Raw genomic sequence first — 20383 nt, forward strand, 5'->3', positions numbered from 1 at the left:
AGATGTCCACTCGTGCGTTTGTTAACGGAAATATGAAATTGATGTTTTTTTTTGTTTTGTTTTTGTTACCAAACTTTTAAATTCCAAGAACAATAAGACGTAATATAATATGGAGATAAGTTGAAAATTAAAAATTCCAGCACAAGTAAAAAACTATTTTTCACAGTATGATTATTTGATGAATTTGAGAGAAATTATGACATGCATACAAAATACATATTATTGTACCTAAACTTTTGAACCACTGTTTAAAGTTGCTAAAAAAAACAAAAAAAAGCGTGTTAAAACTTTAATTGAAAAATTTACTGAATCTAGCCTGACCTTCTGGGGGTTAAAAGTGCCGCTGGCAGAGTTGATAGGCGGGTGTGAGCTGGCACCGGGGTGGGTCTTATCAGACTCCACAGCAGCCACAGGGCAGGCGGGGCAGGAAGTCGCAGAGGACATGATTCAGCAGAGCAGCAGGCCAATGGAAACGCCAGGTTGGCTTTGGGCAGGGGCGCCTGACCTCAGTGCATGCTGGGGAGAGAGAGGGAGGGAGAGAGAGAGGGAGGAAGAGAGAGACAGAGAGACAGAGAGAAAAAGACATTAGAGCTAGGAGATTATGAGAGCTGAGGTAAGACTGAAAGAGAGAGAGAGAGAAGAGAGAGAGAGAGAGAGAGAGAGGTAGGACCAGACCGATAGACTAAACCAGCACACCTCAGTGTCAGTATCACCAGGTGTGGGTGGTGCCGGCTCAGCGTGACACACCCGACAGGCTCATAGTGTATAGGCCATGTTGAAACATTTGGCCTACAGATCAGAGAGGTTCCTGGGACAAATAGATTAAAAAATTCCACGAGGTACAGCACTCAGCAGATAGATCTGTTTATCCCACACCCACACAGAGGATTTGTAGTTACTCTCTGTAGCACAGCTAGCACAGCCTGGGTGTCTGACACTGAATGAATAAATGAATTAATGAACACATTACAGCCCTGTGTCCACAGTATGGTAATCTATATACAGAGCACTGGCACATTTAGACACACAGAGCCCATCTGCCTCCTGTTTAGAGATGCACTAATGTAGGATATGTGAAAGAGTTTTACTTGACATTCCACTAACAACTTATCTGCCTGTCTGAGGGGATCAGTAATCATTTTATGCCTTACCGTTCCCATAGCATTTAGCATTAGCAAGCTTGGACTGGACACGTGTGGTGTTGAAAACATAGGATTGTATGGATCGAGTGCCCAGAAACATTTCTTAACCTTCACACAGGCTCATGTACATTTTTGTTGTGAAGAGAAGGAGGCCAAAATGAAAAGATTATGAAATAAACAAGTGTGTGAGTTTGGGGGGGCGATATGAGTCCATGCCAGGAGAGAGATTTCTCTCATGTGCCAGCTGCATTTTTGGGCAGACAACAGCGCCGGCACAGTCTGGCATAATTTACATGGGTGAGTGGGTGCGAGGAGTATGCGGAAGGCACAGCACTTCCATAGATTAGGTTTATTATTGTGACTATATTATTATTATTATTATTATTATTTAAAAATGAATACAAATGTAATGGATGAAGGAGATACTAGTTGCAGAAATACTGTGTGTGTGTGTGTGTGTGAGTGAGAGAGAGAGAGAGAGTCACATACACAGATCCATCTGTGTATGTGTGGGAAAGAGGGTGTGGAGGAAGGGGGAATCTGTTTTGTACGAGGGAGTGTGTGATTGGGTGTGTTTTTTGTGAGTGTTTGTGTATGTGTTAACATGTTGGCCTAATCCGGGGTGGAACTGTGTCCTTTCTGTGCCCGTCTCCAGGGTTACCTCCCTGCCAACATGGAGCGCAGAGAACAGGTGCTTCAACGGAAGAGGGACGAGTACTTTGGCTTCATCGAGCAATACTACCACTCTCGCACAGACGAGCACCACAGAGACACCTACAGACAGGTACACACACACACACACACACACACACACACACACACACACACACACACACACACACTATAGCCACACAGAACATACTGAACATATGTATACATACTCAATATATATTATATACAAGAAACACCCACACACCACTGACAGACAGACAAACACACCCACATGCCCACTGGAACTACACGTAACATACACCAAAGACAGATAGAGATATACAGGCAAATATATACATACACATGTCACAGAGAAACCAATAGACAAGTAAAGACACACGTACAAGCACAACATAAACACCTATAGGGAGGGACACCTGAAAGATCTGGGTTCCTCAAGCAGCACTACCACTCACAGACAGGCACCTTTGACATACTGCAGAGAGTAAGACACACACACACACACACACACACGCACACAAACTCTGAGACACTCTACCCAGGTGACGCACATCCCTAGAGTTGCTCTACGTGTGTGTGTGTGTGTGTGTGTGTGTGTGTGTGTGTGTGTGTGTGTGTGTGTGTGTGTGTGTGTGTGTGTGTGTGTGTGTGTGTGTGTGTGTGTGTGTGTGTGTGTGTGTGTGTGTGTGTGTGTGTGTGTGTGTGTGTGTGTGCTTGGAAGCACTCTCACTCAAATCTTGACAATTAGCTGGCCTAGTATTTTAAGTTGAACCAACACCCACCCATAGCTGATAATCCTTGCGGTGAAAGAGAAATAATTACGCAACAGATTGGAGCAGACAGTTTGCTCAGTGCTGTCAGTGGATGAGTTATTATAGCTGGACGGATATGTCCGCTTGAATAATTATATAAGAGCAATTAATGAAGATTACCTGCCCTGTTTCCAAACCAGTGCAAATGAAAAGAAGAAGGAAAAGCTCCAACAAGACTGTCATATGCCATGGTCTCCTCACTGTCTTAGCTGCCTCTGAAAACGTTCTAGAAGCTTCTATCTCCCATCTGTTCCCCTCTCCTGTTCTACCAGTGTTCTCACTCATCTGTTTCGCTCTCATCTCATTCTCTCACTGTCTTCTCTCTCTCTCTCTCTCTCTTTTTGTCTCATCCCTCTCTCTCTCTTTTTGTCTCTCACCCCCCTTCTCTCTCTCTCTCTTTTTGTCTCTCATCCCTCTCTCTCTCTTTTTGTCTCCCCCCCTCCCTCTCCCCCTCCCTCTCTCTCTCTCTATCTAATGCCGCTGGCATGTTTGGAGGTCGAGTCTTAAGTTTTTAATGGAGTCTGTCCCTCCTGCCTCAGCGCTCGGCCTCAGCCAGGGGAGTCGCCGGAGCTGCTTTCTCATTCAGTGCGGAGCGCAGCCCTTCTGAGCGCAGCGGCCACCACTCCACCTGGGGGTCACAGTTCACATCCGCAGCGGGAGAGCTTGCAGCCTTGTTGACATTTTGACTGCTCTCTTTTTCTTTCCTTTAAAACAGGGGATGTTTAATTATTCATCTCCTTTTGTCAGAATACTGTTTTTTCTTTGTGTGTGTGTGTCTGAGTGTGTGTGTGATGGTGTGTGAGAGTGTGTGAGTGTCTGTGTGTGTGAGTGTGTGAGGGTGGGTTGGCATCCTGCAAACTTTGAAATATTTAGGGCATGTGAAGGATGGGGAGCTTGTTCACATGATTTTTTGGGAAAGGAAGAGGGCAACACCTCCCTTGTACAGGGTTATGTGGGGCTTCATTCTCTGTCCGAGACCCCATACTGGGTAGCAACATAGGAAAGCAGAAGAAAGGGAGAAGACAAATCACTGACGGAAAGATTAATGGGAAATCAAGGGGGGAATCCGTGATGCTGAATATGGCGGATTTCTAACTGTAAGTGCTGCCCTGTATTATACAGAGCCAATCACGTTGTTGCAAAACGGCATAACCGACGCCACACCTAAACGTTCGGTTTATTTCCACCGTTACCATAGCAATAGCTGCACCACAAAATTTGGTGCATACGCAGTCGGCAGGTCAACAAAAAGAATAAAGTCTTTTTTTTTAGCATTAATGGAGTGGTTGGGAAAAAAATGTATTCATACCGTTTGTCAGATTTAAATGTGGATTCACGTGATGTTCTTTAAATGTCTGTTTGACCATCCAATCTGGAGTTGCGCATCTCTTCTCATTAGTTTAGATAGGATCCTGATCTTGTTTCTCGAAATAGCTGCTTTGGAGGTGTTGGCAAGATGGCTGCCGAGCGGCGAGACTTGCGTGTAAGGACTTTGGTGGAAGCGAAGCGCATTAGCTGAAGCGTGAATCTAACTGACACTGATTGAGAAAGCCCCAATAAAGTGAAACGTCCTCTCCATTTTCTTTCCCCGTCCTCTTCTCCTCTCATTGTGTTATAAATGAGCCTGGCTGCGATCGATACGCTTACAGGCTGTGAAACTCCAGTTAATGACGCAAGACCAGGGAGCCTCGATAGCTCTTTGCTGTTTCCTCACCGATCTGTTTCCTGTTGCCCCCAACTTCACCCCCCCCCCCCCTTGCCTCCTTTGAGATGATTCCCCCCCCCCTTCTCCACTCCTGACGGATATGAGCCCGTATTTCTGTGAGGGCAGAACAGCCCTGGTCAGGCACAGAACTGGCCCCCGCCAGTCTGGAGCAGCACTCTAATGCCCCTCTAATGTGATCTGGGCCTGCAAAGGGCACCATCGCAGCCCCCCCAGTCCCCCTCCAACCTCCAGACGCCACTGCACACAAACAGCAGACTACAAGCTGCACTGCATCTACCGTGCCCGTCAACCTTGCTCTGGGGAAATGAAGAGAGAGGAAGAGGGACCGGAGACTGAAAATGGTGATGAGAGAGGGAGCAGAAGGGAGGAAGATAATTGAGATCATAAAAAGAAATGTGATTGAGGAATGAGCGAGAGAGAGAGCTAATAAACGACAGACAGAGAGAGAGAGAGAGAGAGAGAGAGAGAGAGAGAAAGGACAAGGTAGGGAATGAGGGGCTAAATGAGCACGGCCTCGGTTGTTTCAGCCTGACTGTATGGAATGGCTATTTTTATGAGGAAGCCGTGGTTCATGTATGGCTTGTTATGAAAACAGGGGATCAATAAAGACTGGTTCAGTCTTTGATGGATCTCTCGCATTACCTGTAAGCGTAAAGGTTCATAACTCAATTCTATGCTCATGGTTTTTGTATTGATCAGCGGCCCTTAAGGTTTGCCAGGAAACATATCTGTTTGGGATTTGTGGGCGAAAGGTAATGGTGTGTTTGTGCCGCTGCTGCCTCTTTTCCAGATCCACATCGATATTCCAAGGACAAACCCACTAATCCCGCTCTTCCAGCAGGCCCTGGTGCAAGAGGTGAGTGTCCGTCTGGCCATGCCCAGGCCACTGTTCCTGCCCCCTCCACCTTTTTCTCTCTTTCTCCTCTTCTTTTCATCCACCGTTTCTCTCCTTTCTTTCTATGCACTGCCTCTTAGCCTAATCTGTCCTCTATGCAGCATGTCTTCTCTACCCCGTTTTCCCCCCCCCCCCCTCTAGCCTGCCCTTTTTGTCCTCTCCTCCCCTCCGCTACACACTCTCCTCCTCTCCACCTTGAGTCACACCTGTCTCCTTTTCATTCTTTTTGTCCTGTCCTTCCTCCTCCATCTGCCTTCTCATCTTTTTCTCCACCTCCGCTCATCTCTTCAATTTTCCTCAACCTGCTCCCTGTTTTCCTCCTCACCTTCATACTTTGGTAACTTGTCCTCCTTTCTTCTCTCTCTTCTCTTATTTCCTCTCTTCTCCTCCTCCTCCTCCTCCTCATCCTCTTCTGTTTTTGCTCTCCTCCTTCACACCACCTCTGCATGCTAATCCTCAGCCTCGATCTCTGCCACGTCTCCTGGGTAGATTTGACTTCATCATCCGTGGCATGGCAGCTCTCACTTTCTGTTTGTGAGCTTCTCCCTTTCTTCGAATGATTTCTCAAGGTCACGACTGCAGCATTAGCTCCTGCACACTGCTAGCGGGGCTACGGACTGCCAAGGTCACGAGGTCAAACACCAGTCGGCCCTTTCCTTGACAAATTTTTAAGCTTGATCTGTGCTGTATAATACATTGGAAAAATTCCTGTCAAACTAGTGAATGTGGCTGTTCATGCACTACGACTGATATGAAGATATTAAGGCCAGAGATTTTAGTAAGTGTCAATGTTGCCCCTGCCTGTTTTGAAAGGCACTAGCAACACTCTGTCTCTGATAGGGCTGGGTATTGGGACAGATGCCCCGATTCAATTTGATTCAGATTCCCAAATTAGCAATTCAATTCAATTCAGTCCAGTCCAGTCCAGTCCAGTCCCATTTCAATATATGTTTAAAATATCTAAAGTAGTGTAACCAGACACCCCCACCCTCTGGTGGAAATGTTGGCACTGTTCCATGTTAGAAGGCGGGACAGTCAGACAAATGCTTAGCAATCTCTGGTGGGTGTACATCCCTGCACGGTAACCATGTCCTCTTGATCATCTGTAAATCATGTTTCCATGAGTAAATTGTGTTCCCATAACCCTCATCTTATTGTTCTTAACCCCATTGTTAAAGTTTAAGGAAAGAGGATATACAGGACAAAACATGATTTACAAATGCAGACTCACTAGAAACAACTCGTGAAAACCACTAAAGAAAAGGTCAAAGGCTCGTATACCACATCATTTTTTTATCTGAGGCACACATGGGTATAGTTTATGTAGCAGTGAAAAAAATGGATGCAAGGTGTTTGCAGTTTGCACAAGTTTACCAAGAGAGGGGCAAAACATGGGGAGGACTGGTAGAGACAGAATTGTGTTTAATATGACAGATTATGTTGAATCATCGCAGAAATGAATCGACAAAACCGGAAAAAAAGCATAGTAGCCTAGAAGTTAAATGCAAACATTGTACAAATCGATATCAAATCAGATCCGTAAAAAAAAAAAATGAGTACTCAATAAAACGATAATTTTAAGTCTGACTATTGTGTGCATTTTGTTTTCATGTAGGCCTAGAGAATAAACACCTTCGGTGTTCAGCAACCTACTGAATGGAGCATGGCTGTTTATTCACAGCCTGGAGCGATGATGTGCATTTGCTAGAGCTGCATAGCAAATCGAATCATATCACGGTAGATGCAAATGTACAGAACATTATTGCCACTTGATGGAAGAAAAAGAAACGCTCTTTACATTCAGTTTACACGTCGACATTAGTATTGAAGTTCCAACGAGGATCCCTGTTAATGCATCACCAGTACTCCAGTAAGTGTTGTCTTTGCTCCGGGGGCCAAGTGGTCTAATGGTTGCCGTGGAGCTGAGAGTCAGCTGTCTGCCTGTCTTCTGCTGAGGCTGCAGTCAGTGGGTAGAGCTCAGTGTTCCCCTTCCTCGGCGGCGCCATGTTGTGCCTCTCCCCCTGGGCCGTCTGAACCCCACATTCAGACAAGGGGGTTGGGTTTGTCAACAAACCACTCACAATGTAGCTTTGACTCCTTGAAGAGGCTCTTTGGTTTTGTTTTTGTGTTTTTTTTTTCCCCTTCAGCTGTGGCAATGCCAGAGGCATTGTGTTACTGGCCCTGTAAGAAATAAACATACACGCACATCTAAATACACACACACACACACACACACACACACACACACACTCTCTCTCTCAGTAAAGCCGGAGCTGTCAGAGTCCCTCAGGGGTCTTGTCCTTGTCGCGCTTGTTTTTCCGACTGTTGTAGCAGCTCTCAATCTGAAAAAAAAAAAATGGCAAAGAACCACGCTCCCCTGCATTATGTATATAGCGCTTTGCATATTACATGAGCGTAAAGTGTAATCATTGGAGATGAAAGGTGCACCTTGTCTGCTGCTGCAGCTCTCGTCAGCGCCACCACTGCTACTGTTCTTGCTGCATGTCGGTACACCTCACACCAGCAGAGAGTGCTGTGACTGTGTGGAGAGCCAATGGCTGCCCATAACCCCACCTCCTCCGTCCCCCCCCGCTGAAAGCAAAAGAAAATCTCAAATACTCCTCCATAGCTCCAACGCTGCCCATATTTTGAGAGACGCACCATAGCAACATGACTGGGTCCTTTCACCACTGAGCTCAATGCACTAACAATGCCCATGTTGTTGTTGTTGTTGTTGTTGTTATTGTCGTCGTCGTTGGGTCAGTTTGGTGGCCATGCGTATGCATGCAGAGCCACTGTCTTGTGCTGGCTGTGTAAGGAGATGCCATAGATGAAAACAGCGGCTCTAATGACTGAGTGTGTGTTCCAGACAACAAGCATCTGCCTAAGTAAACAGGGTTTTATTTTGCTGCAGCATATTCATGTTTTCCGACATCAAAGCGGTCCCAGTTGGAATGCAGTGGGAGGGCAGCAAGGAATATTTTTTTTTTTCCTTTCTTTTTTCTTTTTTTTTCAGATGCCTGATGTTTGCAAAATTTTCCAGGCAGCATCCTATGTGCCCTTCACAGTGAAGTTACTGGTGGGGGGTGGGGTAGGGGAAGGGCTTGATGAAACAAATACAGCATGAAAAGATCTTCAGTGGAGGACGTTGTTTGCTTTAGCATGCTGTGTGTGTGTGTGTCGTTGTGTTTGCAGGTGTTCGAGAGGATCTTGTTCATCTGGGCCATACGTCATCCTGCAAGTGGTTACGTGCAGGGCATCAACGACTTGGTCACCCCCTTCTTCGTTGTGTTCCTGTCGGAGTTTGTGGGTGAGTGCACGCCCCCCCGGTCACTGGCTGGACAAACTGCCATGTCCATCTCATGTCTAATAACCCCCCCCCCACCCCCACCCTCAGCCAAGAAATGTCATCAGTTACCACCAGCACCCCTGTCCTGTCGTCTCACCTCCTTCTCGTCTCTTGGCTTCATCAGTTTCATCATCCGGTTCTCTCTCTCGTAGCGGCAGCTTTCGAGGGGCATATTAAATGCTTGTCCGCGCTCGCAAAACATCAGTTTGCATGACATGACGGGAGTCGGGCTGAGAGTGTGAGTGAGTGAGTGATTGATTGATGCTCTGCTCTGTAGGGATGAGTTTTTCTCAGACAGAGATTTTCTTGAAAAGCAGCGTGTCGGGTTGCCGTTTTGCAGCTCAGAGGAGAGGGAGAGGGTGAGCTCTGCGTTGTCAGCTTGACGTGGTGGTATGAGCTCTGGGGCCTTGGGCTGGTACACACACACACACACACACACACAGATATACATACGTCTTACACACACACAGATTGACATACATCTTACACACACACAAACATACAACTTACACAGATGCATGACCTGTTCACTCACTTGCGCAGTACACCCACCCACACACACACACACGTCCAGTAGCCCATAAGGTCAAGGCACAGAAATCTCATCTGGTGAATGTGTGTGTGTGTTTGTGTGTGTGTCTGTGGGAGACAGAGAAACAATAGAGCAGTGTTAATGGAGAGAGAGAGAGAGTGAGAATGACAGCAGAAAGAGAGAGAGAGAGAGAAAGAGAGAGAGAGAGAGAGAGAGAGAGAGAGAGAGGTGTGTAAGGGAAGGCCTATGATGAGGTTCAGCCCCTCATTGCTATTCCCTCTCACTCTGTGCTTATTTAGTCTGAAGGTTAATTACTTAGAGATAGTTAAGGATTATAGGGGAACAAAGGCGGACAATTGATCCCTTCCCTCGGGGTGCCACTCCTGCAATGTCACCAGTTTACACGCGGGGACACAACCCTCAGATTACCTGCGAGCAGCGATCGATCCAGCCTCCTTTCTCTCTCTTCTCTTTTCTTTCTTTTTTTTTTCCTCTCTCTGTATTCTTTCTCTTCGCCCCTCCATCTGTTTCTATTTTCTTTCTGGTTTTAATTCCCTTGTTGCCTCTCCTCTTCCTTTTTTTTCCCTCTCTCTCACTTGTCCTCTTGTTTGTGTACTGACTTACCCACTCTCTCTCTCTCTCTCTCTCTCTCTCTCTCTCTCTCTCTCTCTCTCTCTCTCACACACACACGTTCACTCACACTCCCTCTCTTACACACACACACACTCTCTCTCTCTCTCTCTCTCTCTCTCTCTCTGTCTTTTACTCTCTCCCTCTTGATCTCTTTCACTCATTCATCTCTCTCTCTCCTCCTTTTTCTCCTCCCTCTGAAGCTCATTATTGAAAAGCAGATTTTTCATACTGATGCCCAACTCCCTGCTCTGCTGTGCTCTGCACATTCTCACTTTAATTTGTTTGTGTGTGTGTGGGTGGGTGGGTGGGTGGGAGGGTGGGTGTGTTATTGTGGGTATATGAGCATTTACAGATAAGTACATGTGTTTACATTCATGTTTGTTGTGCGTGTTCAAGTGTGTGCCTTCATCAGTGATGTTATGAAAGAGTGTGTGTGTTGGTACGTATGCACACATGTGTTCCCTTAGACACTAACTAGGTGTATGTGTGTATATGTGTGCATCCTCCCATTGACATTGAATGAGGGAGAAAGTGTGTACGTTTGCATGTTTGTGTGTGTGTGTGTGTGTGTGTGTGTGTGTGTGTGTGTGTGTGTGTGTGTGTTTGTGTTTGAGTAAGTGTGTGTTTGAGTGAGTGAGTGAGTGTGTGTGTGTGTGTGTGTGTGTGTGTGTGTGTGTGTGTGTGTGTGTGAGAGTGTGTGATTATATGTATGGATGTGTGAGGATGTATAAGGGCCAATCACTCAGGTTGAATGGGGCTCCATTGATCCCAGGGATTTAACTGTTTGTGGAGGGTTGTGATGGCGCAGCAATGAGGAGCTCAGCCACTGATCGATGGGCCCCAGCGTCCATGATCACGGCTCCACAGAGACACCAGCACTGGCGCATTTACCATCGCCACCGCCACTCACGATCACGATAACATCCACAGAGCCTTTAGCACCTCTCCCACGCAATCATCAGCCCACCCAACACCTCGCTATCCCTTACCACCCATCATTCCTCCCCAACCAAATATAATTTAATTATGTCTCTTATGTAAACTATAATTATATAGAGTGATTACAGTCCCTCTACCTGGCTATTGGGGGTAAGATAATATAGCAATATTACATTTTAATTTATTGACACCGTGTATTTGGATATCTATAGAGCAGTTCTATAGGCATCATGTTCTATATATGAAGGTCATATTGTTGGATGTCAGTGGATGTGCATATCCCATGTCTGTGGATGTTCATTGAGCAGGGCTGTGGGTATTTATAAATCTTGTCTGTAAATGTTTGCAGAGCAAAGCTATGAATGTTTTAAAGGTCACCTCTGTGGATGTTAAAAGGTCATACCTCTGGATGTTTGTAAATCATATCTGTGAGTGTTTATAGGTCAGGTCTGTGGATGTTTATACAGTCTGGTCTATGGATGTTGATGGAGCTTGTCTCTGGATGTTTGTAGGTCATGTCTCTGGATATTTATAGATTGTGTCTGTGGTTGTTTGCTCTCCCCAAACATTAGCTGAAGGCATTAGCTCCTACAGCCAGTATGCTGGAAACCGCAATGCCTCCAGGTGTTTCTAGAGTATTTGGATGGTTATTGACCATGTCTAAGGATCTATATCAAGCGGGATCGTTTACGTTTGTTTGTGGATTGACATGAATAGACCACACATGCCGTTGACATCTGGTTGTTAATAAAGCTAATTTGTGGATGCTTAAAAGTTAACTTTGTTCTTAGAAGTTCATTCCTGGAAGGCATTAGCTGAAGGCATTCGCTTCCACTGATAACAGGATGCAGACAGAACCTGTTTTTTTTTGTGTGTGTATCAACTCCAGCTGAGCCGTGTGTGTGTGTGTGTGTGTGTTTTTCCTTTTGCTTTTATTTGTTGTTCAAATAATTGGCACAGACCTGGCTGTTGCATTTATTTATGAGTGGCTTGGTGCCAGAACACCTCCCCAGTCTTCACTACCTGAGTGTGATGCGGAGTTGATTCGTAGAGGGAATGTCCAATTCTGTCTTACCCCTCGCTGTGATGGGCTGGACTCTTTTTTTCCACTCTGTTTTTAGTCCTATATGCTTCGGTTCCTCTCAATCCTCTCTCTCTCTCTCTCTCTCGTGCTCACTCTCTCTCTCTCTCTCTCTCTCTCTCTCTCTCTCTCTCCTTTTTCTCTATACCCCAATTCCCTTTCTGACTTCTGCCCCCTCTTTTTCTGTTTTTTTTTTCCCTCCCTCTTCTCTCCCTTCACCCCCCCCTCCTCTTTCCCTCCCTTCATCCCCTCCTCCTCTCTCCCTCAGTTTCTCCCTCAATCTGTTTCTGCACGCCTGAGTGGTTATCATGGCCTCCAAATCTTTGTTCTTTTTTCTCCTTAGAGAGATCAACAGAAAGAAAGAGAGCGAGCAAATAAGTGAGGGAGTGAGTGAGAAAGAGAGGAAAAAAAAGGGTGAAGAAAGTGAGAAAGAGGCAGGAGAGTGAGGGTGAAAGTGAAGAAAGGAGGGAGAGAGGGCAGTAGACACAGGAAGAGGAGGAGGAGGAGGGAGGGGAGAAGGGAGGAGACATTGGCGATCTCGGGCCAGTTCGATATCAAAGCAGGGCCGCAGGCGCTGTAGTCATTGTGGCCTTTGGTGTGAAGCACAGCTATTGATGAGCAGAGGATTTGTGAAGTGCAGTGGCCAGGAGTTCTCTCCCAAAGGCCACATCAACTCACTTAGCCCCTCTAGGACCGTGTGTGTGTGTGTGTGATTGTTTGTGTGTGTCTGTGTGTGTATCTGTGTGTCTCTCGAACCCCACAATTAAGGCCTGCATGTCCTCTCTTCCGCTCCTGCTTGTAATGGATGCTAGGACATCTGTAAATAATCCCTGAAATACACTCTCTACAACAAAAATTGTATTAATGCGTTAGAAGACTAGAACTGCGGGGAAAACATGACTGTACCCCCTCACCATCTACCACCCCCAAAACCCCCCAGCTTATTTTGGGCTTGAGCAGTTTAGCCCAGGGTCTGTTTACCGAGCGTTAAAAAGAAGGGGTGAACCTGCTGGCCTTGTGTGTGATGGCGGAGCGGAACCAGCGAGCGTTTGGCCCTGACAATGCGGAGCCCCGTGCAGGCTCGGGCCCCGCAGGAGTGTGGAGAGGGGCCGCTTTATGCCCACAAACAGGATTTTCTCCCCCGGCCGGCAAGAGGCTTTTTATAGCAGCTTTTCCACCGAACGGTATTAAACTGTGTCCCTGCCGCTGCACTGAGCAGGGCTCGAGAGTGGAGTGGAAAATTGTCCCGACTAAATGCTAAATTGAAGTAAAACAGGGTGGTTGTTGTTGTTGTTGTTGTTTTTTTTTTTTTTTTTATTGAAAAGAGGAAAAAAACGTACTGCAGCAAAACCTGAGCATCTGCTTAGCACACAGTGTTGGGTTGGGTTGGAGTATAGCCTCACATGCTAAAAGATTCTACCCGTTTACTTATGTGGTGATGTTTTTTTTAATTTTTTTATTAATCTGTTGAGGTGTTGGAACTTCTCTCCATCTGCCCTCCATCTCAGAGCCAAGCACCTATACAGCTGCACATCAAAGCAGGGAGAGGAAGAGAGAGAGAGCGAGCAAATAAAAAAAACACTCACGATGCTGCAATGCAGAGGCTGACCACTTCTATCCTCAGACCTAGAGGCTGAAACGCAAGAAACTCACTCCCTCACTCACTCACTCTCCCTCCCTCGTTCTCCTTCCATCGTTTTTTTTTTTTCCTGAGCTTCCTGGCTGCCGTTTGACTTCTACTTTTGCAGGGCTCACTCTCCTTCACCCCTCTCCACACTTCTCCCCAGTCTGTCCTCGTTCTTTCTCCTCCTGTCAAGACCCAGCCTTACTGGCAAGCTTCCAACCCCAGAGAGGCATCTCTCTTACTCCGTTTACTCCCTCTCTCTCTCCATCACTCACTCCCCTCTGTTCCTCTCCCTCCCCCTCTCTCCCTTCCTCTCCCCCAATTCTCCCTCTTTCTCTCCTTCCGTTACTCTCTGTCTTGTCTCTCTTTCCCTCTCTCTCTCTCCCTCTCCCTCTCTCTCTATCTATCTATCTATCTATCTATCGATCTACCTCTCTCTCTCTTTCTCTCTGTCCTGTGTGGGATGTGTACCACATGTGGATATTGGCCTGTTTGACTAGGGGTTAATCCCTGACCTTCCCCTGGCCTAACCTTTATTAAACTCTTTCGGCACTTAGGCATTATTGCCCCTCAGCACAAGCCTCTTCATCGTCACTGGATCATATTCTTTACCACTGAAGCACTGGACTGCACTGTTAGGTGGTTGTGTGTGTGTGTGTGCGGTGTGTGTGTGTGTGTGTGTGTGTGTGTGTGTGTGTGTGTGTGTGTGTGTGTGTGTGTCTGTGTGTGTGTGTTTCAGCTCAGGTGAGCATTTTGACTGCTTGTGTTGGCATTTTTCTCAGTGTGTGTGTGTGTGTGTGTCCATTTCTGTGTGGTGTACATATTGCCATCTGTGGGATGTGTTAGTTGGAATGGGAGTGTTGGAGCGTGGGGTGTATTTAAATGTGCAAGCCTGTGATGGTGTTTGTATCGGTGTGAGCGTTTTTGTTTTTGTCTGTGTGGATGTATTTGTATGTCTTTTCTTCTGTGTGTGTGTGTGTGTGTGTGTGTGTGTGTGTGTGTGTGCGTGCGTATCTCTGTGTGTGTGTGTGTGTGTGTGTACCGGTGTACGTGCGTGCTTGTGTGCATATACACTTAAAGAAAATTAGTACTGACAAAAAATGTGCACACATTGGTGTGTGTGTGTGTGTGTTAATGCAGGAGTGTGTGTGTGTGTGTGTGTGTGTGTGTGTGTGCGCATCCACCCACAGAGCTCTCATAACTGCTCATCTCTGCAGCTTAATTTTTGTATGAGAGCAGTTTAACTCGGCTGTTTAGAGAGCGTCTAAAGGTCAGGGCCACAAGGGAAAGCCCGGGAGAGGGAGTGAGAATAAAAACGACTGAGAGAGAGAATGAGGGAGAGAGAGAGAGAGGGGAAACAAAATGAGAGAGGGAGAGCAGGGGGAGACATGATAAATCCTGCAAATAAAGGCCCCGCCACGGCGTTTAATGATCTCATGGCCTTCTATTGTGTATGCGCGCGGGGAGAGCACAGTACACCCGAGTGTCCTTTCTGTCTGCTGGAGAAGGAGCCGCAGGAACACAGCCACCGCCGCCGCGGCTGGCTACGGGCAGTCTATGTGTTTCTGGATGGGGGGTGTCCGATTTGTCCAACTGTCCGTCTGTCTCGAGCTTCAGTGCAGTTCCATCTCTGTTTCGTCTGTCTCTGTGTATGTCAGTTTCTCCACTGGCCGAGTCGGAATCTGCATACGTATCTATAGAGATCTGTGTCTACACTTCAATCTGTTCTGTATCTGTGGATCTGCAGATATCTGTATCCATACACCAACAATAACGCAATCTATGTCGATATAGATCTACATTGGAATGCGTTTTTTTTTTCAACACTGAAACACATAAAAGAGGAATTAAAAGGAAGGCTGGTTCTGATCTGTTTGTCTGCTTATCTCTGCCCCTCAGATGGGATTGTGACTCACAGGCTGCCCTTGTTTTCTTTTGTTTGTGTGTTTGTGTGTTTGTGTGTTTGTGTGTGTGTGTGTGTGTGTGTGTGTGTGTGTGTGTGTGTGTGTGTGTGTGTGTTGTTTCTTTAGAGGAGGATGTGGAAAATTTTGAGATGTCTGGCCTGTCACTGGACACTCAACGGAATATCGAAGCAGACAGCTTCTGGTGCATGAGCAAGCTTCTGGACGGCATACAGGTGAGTGTGTCTGTCTCTGTGTCTGTCTGTCTGTCTGTCTGTCTGTGTTTGTGTGTTTTTTTGTGTGTGTGTCTGTCTTTGGTGCATGTGTGGGTGTCTCTTTGCATGCATGTGTACCCGTGTGTGTGTATGCTCCCTCCTCTTTTTTTCTCGCTCTCCCAGAGATCCTCCAGGCTTTCCAGGCCTGGCCCACGCTGCTGGTATCTCTGGCTGGGCTTACACAACTCCCCATTGTCACAAGTTATTGTCCAGAACAGTGAGACGCTGCTCAACCGTAGATTACAGAGCAGACAGCTTTTATATAGCCCCCCACCCACCCACCCCCTCCTCCGCGGAAGCCTGGCTCAGCCCTGGACCAGTAGCCAGCCAAAGCACCCACAACAAAGCAGTCAAGAAGCCCCCGGCAGGGGAGAGAGGGCTTGGGCCACGCTAGCCTTACGGTGGGGGTTGGGGGTAGTGTTGACCAGGGCAGCGCCAGTGTTTTTTTTTCTTTTTTCGGTGGGACCGTATAGCCCTAGTAGTTAGCGGACGTCATCGGGAGGTGCCAAGCACCGAAGGTCACCTGGGACATGTGGCTGGCACACACACACACACACACACACACTCCCCACACAAACACGGAAAAAAAAATGGCTGCCCTGGCCAAGTAAACAGCAACAACTTGCCAAAAACTGACCTGCAGCTTGAGCGATGAAGACGGAGTGATGGGAGTGTTATAGGGAGTAGTAGGGGGGAGAGAGAGAACAGACAGAGAAAAGAGAGAGCCAGAGAAGAGTGTTCCTGCCAGCATCAGTCTCTCAGTAGTTGCACTGCCTCTCATTAGCTTGCACCCCCCTGTAAGTTTTGGAGTGGATTAAAAAGAATAATTAGAATGATTAGAATGATTCCATGATCTGAAGAGGCACCCAGGCTATATTTGGGAATGACACCATTTATCATGATGCAACACTTTGGCTTTTATGCCATCAGATAGCGATGCCTCTTTTGAACAGGTTGTGCTTGTGTGTGTGTGGCCCGTACACTCACCCACACACACACACACACACACACACACACACACACACAAACTCACTCTCCACATGCAGTGGCGCACAAAGACGCACACAAAGACACTCACACACACAGAAGAACTCTAGCATATACACCCACCCACATAAACCCAAAGCTCCACACCTTCAGCCTTGCTTGCAGTCATGAATTACAATGCCAGTTTTCATTGGGGCCCAGATTCCAGACAGTGTAATCTCTGAGCCCCCCCCTCACCGCCTGTGTGCTTGGCTGGGTATTTGGATGCACCTCCTGCAGCCCAATATACAGGCTATCAGTGGAGATTATTATAAGGAGGTGCACAAATTGATTGAAATGCATGATGTCCAGCAGAGAACTGCGTATTCTTTTGTGTATCTGTCTTTTCATATGTGTCTCTTTTTTTTCCGTCCTTCTCTCTCTTGCTCTTTCTTTCTACCCTTCTTTCCTTTGGTCGCATACGCCATCCCTTTTTCTCTATGTATTACCCCCACTTTTGTCTTACTCCCATTCTTTTGTCTCCTTATAACTCATCTCTCTCTCTCTCTCTCTCTAACCCTTTCTTCCGCTCTCCCACCCCTTTCTCTCTTTCTCTCCCGCTCTCTCTCTCTCTCTCTGTATCTTTCCCCTTCCCTGCAGGATAACTATACGTTCGCACAGCCTGGCATTCAGATCAAAGTGAAGGCCCTGGAGGAGCTGGTCAGCAGAATCGATGGTGAGATTCACTGCCAATCCTCCATTTTCTCTGTTCTTTCCAAGCGAATAGAAAGAAATCCAGATGCATTTAACTACCAGGCTCTCTGACTGAAGAGGCTCATTGATTGCATGCTCTCTATTGCTTCTCAACGGGTCGTGTTTCTTTTTTGCGAGTGTAGCGTTAAGGTGGGAGTGTTAGTGTTGGGTTGCTAAAAGTGGTCGAGCATAGCTAAAAACCCTAATATCCGGGTCCCTTTTGGAAGACTGGGATGTGTGCATACCATGAGTTTAGAAACTTGTAATTCAATACTATGATAGAGGTATAAACCAAACATTACTGTCTTTATTTTTATTGTATTCTATTTACTCTGTAAATCAACAGTATGATGTTTTGTCGTTCCGAGTTTAAAAAAACAGAGATGTTAAGACTTTGGGTTAAAGCACATTCTGTTCACCATGTCGTGGGTACAAGCTCAGATTGGTATTCAATGCCTTTTCAGCCGCTATTTCAATAATACCTGGTATTGAGATCTCTGCAGCAGAAATTCTTCCACCATTTCTCCTAATATCCATCATTTTCTCTAAAGGTAACCAGTAGCTGGTATAAAAATATACATGGTTTGAATGAGCAGCTCCGAAAAAGTGATGGAACCCCAGAAATTTAGACTGTAATAGCCAGATGCACTGTAATAGCCAGATGCACATGATATACCGTAATTTCCGGACTATTGAGCGCACCTGAATATAAGCCTCACGCACTGAATTTTTTAAAAATAATTATTTTTAACATAAATAAGCCGCACATGTCTATAAGCCGCAGGTGCCTACCGCAACATTGAAACAAATTAACTTTACACAGGCTAAAATGAATATCAAAACTAATACAATAGTTAGTTTTGCCAGTTAGATAAGTGCACTGTTGCTTTAAGAGCGCACAGTCGCAAGAGTCAATCAGAAGCTAGAACGTTAGATTGAAGACAGACGCTAGTTTGAAACCAGTGAGCTAAAGAACTTGAAGACTGGATTTGTATTGTTGTAAACTTTTATTTTATTTTCTAAAGTGTTTTGAGTTGTGTTCTGTCTACGCTGGTAGACTGTGGTTATTTTGACATTAGTTAAGTTATTGAGAGATACTGAGAAATCGCGTGGAGCTAAGCATCCATGCGGCTGCATCCATGCTAGCATCCTAGCTCCACAAAGCCACCGTAAACACAAAGCCACCGTATACAGTCACAGGTATCATAATCCATAAATTAGCCGCATCGTTGTTTGAGCCGCGAGGTTCAAAGCGTGGGAAAAAAGTAGCGGCTTATAGTCCGGAAAATACGGTAAACGTTTTTTTAAGCGCGTAATAGCGCATAATGGGCCCTATTGTAATAATTCAGTGTGCCAGTGGCCAATGCAATTGCTAGGTCTTAATGTAAGTTATAAGAGTGGCCAGAAGGCCATTACAATTTTTTTTTTGTATTATTCAATGTATCTTTATTGAGATTTTCAAACACAAAGACAGTAGACACAATAACACTTGGACAAGCAAACAAACACACAACACAACAAAATAAAACAAGGGAGGAAAGAAAAGAAAAAAAAGGTCCAGAGTGGTTAGTTACCTATAAAGTAAATGTCGTACATAGCATCTTATTCAGAGCCAAGGTGCATTGTCATCTGTTCTACATATAAAATAAATGGACGCCCATGCTACATAAAATTTCCCCCTTTAATCAATTTATAGTGTATCTCATTTTTTCAATCTTAAGAAAAAAACATGACATCACAGATCCTTCTGCCAAAGGAAGGGGGGTGGTCACTCTTCCAATTTAAAAGAATGAGTCGCCGTGCTAAAAGGGAGGAATTGTGGCTTTTGCAGAGGGAGATCGTCTGTCGGTACATCAAAAAGGCCAATGAAAGGGACAGGAATCAATAGTTAAACCTGAGATTGCTGAGTATACCTCAAATATTGAGGACCAGAATGCTGTTAAACTGGAACAGGACCAAAATGTGTGATAAAGAGTGTCAGGTGCTTGCTTACACCTGTCACAGATAGGGTTAACTCCTGGGAAGATTTTAGATAGTTTAACCTTGGACATATGAAGCCTATGTACAATCTTAAACTGAATAAGACTGTGCCTTGCACAAATAGAGGAGGAGTGAATTTTTTTGAACTATGTTAGACCATTGATCTTCAGTTATATCTGCATCCATATCCTTCTCCCAGTTTTCTTTTATTAGGCCAATACATTTTGTAGTCATATATTTATGCCACCCTGCACTAAGCATAAAGGGCACGATTCTCAGTTACGAATATTTCAGTTATGCATATTCTCCTCTACTTACTCCGATCACGCCCACAGCACTTCAGAATGAAGGCGGGCTCCTGAAAAAGACATGATTTATTTGAAATAGAAGCAGACTGAGCCACAATCTCATTTATTTGGGCTGTCACGAAAACGTGGAACATGGATTTTCTCATTAACCTTGTGAATGTCATTAAAATCCACGGAAAACACTAGAATGCCATTCAGTAAAGCACATACCTCTGCCAAGGGCCAAATGCCATATCTCAACATAACGTTAGCGAAAGTGAAACTAAATTTGTGCAGGCGCCCGTGTCTGACAATGTTAGCGAAATTGAAAACTAAATTCATGCTGGCGCCCCATGAGTCGGATCTGCTCCAAAATATAATGAGTTCTTCTTTGGCCCATGCTACACCTTTCCACCAAGTTTCAAGAAAATCGGGCCAGTTTTTGTGTAGTCCTGCTAACAGAGAATCCAACCAAACAACCAACTAACGTGGGTGAAAACATAACCTCCTTGGTGTTGATCATAAATAAGACTTACACACTAAGTCTCAAACATTTTACGAACAGCCTTAAATTAAAAATGTTGTATCGCATGACCAAATAATTAAATTAACCGAATTACACATTTGCGAGGAGGCCTATTTATAAAGATGTGTTTTAAGGTGTTGAGTTTCATGATTAAAAAGCTCACCATTGAGCGGGGGAAATGCATGTTTCATGTCTCATTTAAGATCATGTTGTGTAGCTTGTTATTAAACACTCAATAGTAATCAAGTAATCAAACACCTTTGCCACCGATGATTAAAAATAACTTAAAA

The 20383-nt window shown here is 45.5% G+C and overlaps 1 protein-coding gene across 2 annotated transcripts in view; it reads left to right on the top strand.

Moving 5' to 3' along the window:
* The window catches only part of tbc1d22b (TBC1 domain family, member 22B), a 43076-nt gene that overhangs the window by 11375 nt on the left and 11318 nt on the right, over nt 1–20383 (top strand). For both annotated transcript variants that reach the window (XM_031565879.2, XM_012815701.3), the window contains 5 exons: nt 1798–1926; nt 5143–5208; nt 8443–8557; nt 15436–15542; nt 17208–17283. In XM_031565879.2, coding sequence (XP_031421739.1) covers nt 1798–1926; nt 5143–5208; nt 8443–8557; nt 15436–15542; nt 17208–17283 — 493 coding nt within the window. The remainder of the gene's footprint in view (nt 1–1797; nt 1927–5142; nt 5209–8442; nt 8558–15435; nt 15543–17207; nt 17284–20383) is intronic.

This window comes from Clupea harengus, chromosome 4 (assembly GCF_900700415.2).
Source record: "Clupea harengus chromosome 4, Ch_v2.0.2, whole genome shotgun sequence".
In the NCBI taxonomy this organism is placed as follows: Eukaryota; Metazoa; Chordata; class Actinopteri; order Clupeiformes; family Clupeidae; genus Clupea; species Clupea harengus.